The sequence below is a fragment of the Etheostoma cragini genome, chromosome 18, assembly GCF_013103735.1.
Source record: "Etheostoma cragini isolate CJK2018 chromosome 18, CSU_Ecrag_1.0, whole genome shotgun sequence".
Lineage (NCBI taxonomy): Eukaryota > Metazoa > Chordata > Actinopteri > Perciformes > Percidae > Etheostoma > Etheostoma cragini.
In genome coordinates, this window is record NC_048424.1 from 15310144 (window position 1) to 15315323 (window position 5180).

At 40.0% G+C, this 5180-nt stretch overlaps 1 protein-coding gene across 1 annotated transcript in view; it reads right to left on the reverse strand.

The window, feature by feature from the left end:
* rev3l (REV3 like, DNA directed polymerase zeta catalytic subunit) overlaps positions 1-5180 on the reverse strand; it is an 87791-nt gene that overhangs the window by 36210 nt on the left and 46401 nt on the right. Inside the window, exon 8 of the mRNA XM_034901037.1 lies at positions 631-715. Coding sequence (XP_034756928.1) covers positions 631-715 — 85 coding nt within the window. The remainder of the gene's footprint in view (positions 1-630; positions 716-5180) is intronic.

The following is a 5180-nucleotide window of genomic DNA, read 5'->3' on the forward strand; positions in this document are numbered from 1 at the left end:
TGTGTGTGTGTGTGTGTGTGTGTGTGTGTGTGTGTGTGTGTGTGTGTGTGTGTGTGTGTCTGTTCCCACGCCACATTGCGTGTTCCCTCTGTTCCTGTCTGATATCAGAGGTGGGTGAATAGAAGCCATCTAGATCTGATGTACGGCTGCCGACTCAACTGTACTTTTATTTATAATAGGAAATACTTTCTGCCTGTACAGTACATGGTGCGAGTGGGAGGGAGGGATGTGTAAGATTTCACTCTCTCCTTCCCCCTTTTTCTGCACTACAGCCGTTCTGCCTCCACCCCCTCGCTACATCTGTTCTGACTTCACTTTCTCCATCCCTCCTTCCCACGTCCTCCAACCCCTGCTGTCTGCCTCCCTCTCTGGCCCGAGAGGAAAGGAGGCGGACGAAGACACATGAGGGAAACTGAGGACATGCAACGGCCTTATTACAGCTCAATAGAAAGAATCTGAAATGAATTTGGTCTGTGAGTCACTAATGTGACTGGAGGCATCTTGTGCTCATGATGTTTCTCTCTTCTATAAGTTCCAGCTTCCTGCGAGCAACTCTCAGGTCTTCCTGGGACAGTTGTCCAACAATGACTTCCAGACAGAATTTGTCGTGAAACGGAGCAAGGTACTTACACGTCAAACTCGTTCTCCTTCAGAATCTCCTTGAATCTCTTCATGAAGATTTTCTCGCTTTCCGTTGAAGTGACAAACCCCCGATCTGGAAAACATCAGACAAACCAGTATTTATTGTGCTTTCCCCTTTCCTGGAAACGGTCGAAACCAAGATATCAAAATTTTTCCAGATCCAAATTTTCGGCTACAATTAAAACACTGTAGTCGGTAATTGGTATAAATGCCAGCAGTGGTCGCTGTCAGTGGAGTTATATCACTTAATAACATCAATAAAACAGGAATGGGTGTAATTTCATTACCAATCATTACCGAACAACAGACTCTCTTTGTGGCTTGTTATGTAGACATGGGACATTTGGATGTCCCATGGGACATTTGGATGTCCCATGTCTAGTGAATCTAGGGTTTGGCAAGATTCTGGTTTTTGTTTGTGGTTAGGACAAAGTTGTTCCACCAGTTCTAAGACTGATGATAGTGTGACTTGTGTAGGTCATGGAAAAGTCACTGGAATAGGGCTCAGCAAACGACACAAGGACAAACATAGCTGGTCAACAAGAAGCACAACATGATGAAACAATATGGTTTGCCACAAAAGAATTTGTATTGCCTCAAAACACTGTCATAACTCATAGAAAGCAGAAAGGCTGGCACCAATGAAATTAGACCAGCACGGTTTTTAGTTGAATTATGCTAAGCATGAGCCGAGAACTTCCACTGTCTTTTATTTGCCCGACCTATAAGATCATTGATTACAATTTATTAGGGGTCCGAGCCCGAGGGGCTGGGAACCGCAATAGCAAAGCTAAACACAGGAACCCTATTATTTTCTAAGGATTATTCTTCTTCATTATTATTCTGCTCCGCGTAAACTCACGCTGCAGCCTAAACAGTACAAAATGCCATTTTCAGGACTGGACCAAAACTCTGCAGAGACATCAGGCGCAATAATTGGCCCACTTCCACCACGAGGACGCACGATAAAAACGTGTTTGGCCCTATAACTCCCAAACCATACATCTGACATTTAAAAACCACCTAGTTCCAACTACCTATTTCCACCTAAACTTTGTGAAAAAATAGCAAATTAATCGAAAACCAACTTTTTCAAACTCCTTCTAGACTCCTCCTATAATCATTGTCTATTGTTTGCCTGTATTTCTTGTGTTTACTTGTTTGTGTGTTTTTGTTTTTTGCTGTTTTAAAGAAAATGCTGCTGCTGCATAACGAAATTTCCCCGTTATGGGATTAATAAAGTATGATCTAATCTAGAAGGTGCAATTGATCTGCATGAAACTTGGTACATACCATCTCCAGACCAACCTGACAAAAAGTTGTTAAAAGAATTTTATAGAATAAAATACGAAAATTCTGTAGCTAACTACGAAAACTCCAACTTTGCCATATCTCAGCCAAAATAAATGTGAAAGCAAAACTTCTGAGTATTCCTTGGTATGACCCTGAGTATCTAAAACAAATTCAACAAGAAAGTGGCCACTATGGGTCGCTACAAGTACAAAATGTTTTTCTCATGAACGGCTCATCCGATTTTTACAAAATTTGATGGGTGCCATCTAAGGACACTCCTGAGGCGCCTCTTACAGTGGGGTACTGATTGGTTAAAGTCGGGGTGTGGCCCATTGGATCCACATTTCGATTAACCACTTACCCTAAAGTGAATTACCTTAAATTAACAAGGTAGATGTAGAATGGGTAGATGACCTGACTTACCAAATACAACACATGTGGACCACTAGGTGGCGCTGTCAAACTTTTTTTTTTTGCCTATGACTTCCACATTCCTCATCGCACATTAAAAAAAACTTTACGTCCACGTATTCACTGAATCAAGCTAAGTCACGTAAAAAGGCCACGGCCATTTCTGTTCCAAGTTTTTTTCCCGCAATATTGCGCCAATTGCGAAACCAACTTTTTCGAACTCATCCTCGGCCGTGAGACAGATCTGCACGAAACATGGTATGTAGCATCTCCAGATGGCCACGACAAAAAGTTATTCACAAAATGTTACTACATTCAAGTATGCGTTTCTCATGTGGCATTTCATGACCAAACACATCTGATCTATCAACCCACCAAACGCATATATTATATCTCGGCCAAATTAAATGTTATCAGCTAAGAACTTGAGACCCCTGTTTCCCATCCCACCCCGATGCTCTGTATCAAATTTGGCAAAGATTGGCCATTAAGGGTCACTATAATTAACATTTATTGGTTTTGTCTAAAACAATATGTTTAACTGGGAAATTTGAAATTGCAATATTTCTGCCACAGCAAATGATATCAACACCAAACCTGTGATGATTGTTTGGCATGCCACTCGGAGGCTCTGTACCAAATTGGGTAAAGATAGGCCATTAGGGGGCGCTATAATCAACTTAGACCATTTTGGCCAATTTGATCCTTTCTGAGGTCAAGTGTGTCGTGTATGACGCCAAACGGCACTTCTGGGTCATAACTTTGTAACTTAATAATATAACTAGCAGGAACATACTGTCTTTTGGAGCTAAAAACTAACAGTTCTGTTATGTCTTTGTTGGCTGCCTATCCCTTACAGAAGGTTTTGTTTCCAGCCTAGAAGCCCAGAGTTTTTTGGAGTCATTGTGCAATTAATCCGTACTGTTACATGTAATATTGATACACTGTATGTAAGAAAAGTAAGTAATTTGTCCTCTATATGACTTATAATGGTCAATATGTTTATTTTTGCACTGGATGACTCCAAATATATAGAACTGTTTCAGACAACACAAATGCTTGTGTAGCATTGCTGTGTGTGTGGTATTGACATTTACCTGTGAGATTCATGTTCCGTTTTCTTTATTTATTTGTCTTTATGGTCCTACAACATTTTTAAGTGACCTCAGTGCTGCACAAATATTCTAATGCCCAGTTTCTTCCTGAAAAGAAAATGAAGTTCATAGATTGACTATGGACAACAAGGTTCGGTATTTCCTGACGTTTGCCTCCCCACGTTACATGTTGGGTTACGCTTTTGCGAGCTCCTTGGTTCGCCGATGATGTCTTGCGTCAGGATGACTGGAGCGATGATGCTTGGACCCCGTCATAACTGCTTGCCGTTCTAGTTATTCTACTTACTTCTAGTTATTTTCATAGTTGATTCAATTCAATTTTATGCAGTGTCAAATCCCAACAGGAGTTATCTCAGAACACTTTACAGATTAGGTACGATATCATCACAATACTTATGCCATGATATTATTGCAATTTAATAGTATTGCAATATTGTATGAGATACTGCAATTTGTAACCTTTTTCCCAACTTCAAATTTTTCCCAATTTCAAATGATGTCCCCGAAAGGAAACTTTGTCAACATCGGTTTTATCTAAAAAGTAAAAAAAAAAAATCTCTCTTTGTTCATTTCACTTCAATTTTATTGCTGCAAAATGGGATTGTCAAGCGGAGAAACTGACCAACACAAATACAATAAAAGATTTATACTTGGATCCTGTGTATCGATACAATATTGCCACTGAAAATATATACTATGCTGTATTTTTTTCCCCCACCCCTATTACAGATACGGTAGGTATAGAGACCACACTCTATACTATGATTTACAAAGACCCCCCAATTTCCCACGAGCAAGAATGTTGTGGGGAAAAACTTCCTTTTTACTAGGGCTACGAGGAAAAGTATGCTATGCGTATGCTATTGTTTGTACCTGTGTTTTATCTGTTTAACTGATTTTGTGTAAAGCACTTTGAATTGCCCTGTTGCTGAAATGTGCTATACAAATAAAGCTGCCTTGCCTTGCCTACGTGATAAAGTTGTTGAATATAAACAGTAACAATATTACTTGCGTAACGGTTACTCAGTTACACTGTACTCAGTTCGGCCTTTCTGCTGCTTTCAGTATTCTGCGGAATACAACACATTGCTTGTTGAACTCAAGCCTAATTCATATGTGATTTAATCTATAAAACAATCAAAAGTTAAATATTGCTAATTTTTGTTCCATCAAAAATCACATGTCTACATGGGCTGCAAAAATGTTTTTACAGTCTATGATTTTCACCCCTCCGAATTACTGTCTGACAAGCTGGTCCCAAGCCAACCACAGCACACTAAAACCACTTGAATCACTACACCAAAAAGCCATAAAAACATTAGATAAAAAAACTAAGCATTTCCATCAGTGCCTAATTTAGTACCAGCTTTGAAGCTGGGAAGACCTAATGTAAATTTATGTTTGGTATATAAAGTCACTCACAACTCCGCCAGCTCCACCGCTACTTGTTGCCTACATCAACACAAGATCACATACTGATCGAGTCACAAGGGGATCTTCAAGACGAGACGGTGTCATTCCGCTGCGTTAAAGTTCTTTCAGTCAGTCAGCCAGGTCCATCAGAGGGTCAAGACAGTGGAACTCGATACCACACCACATCCGACAGTTAAACACATATACGTGTTTTACACTGGATGGTCAATACATATACAGTGGGTACGGAAAGTATTCAGACCCCTTTAAATTTTTCACTCTTTGTTTCATTGCAGCCTTTTTCCA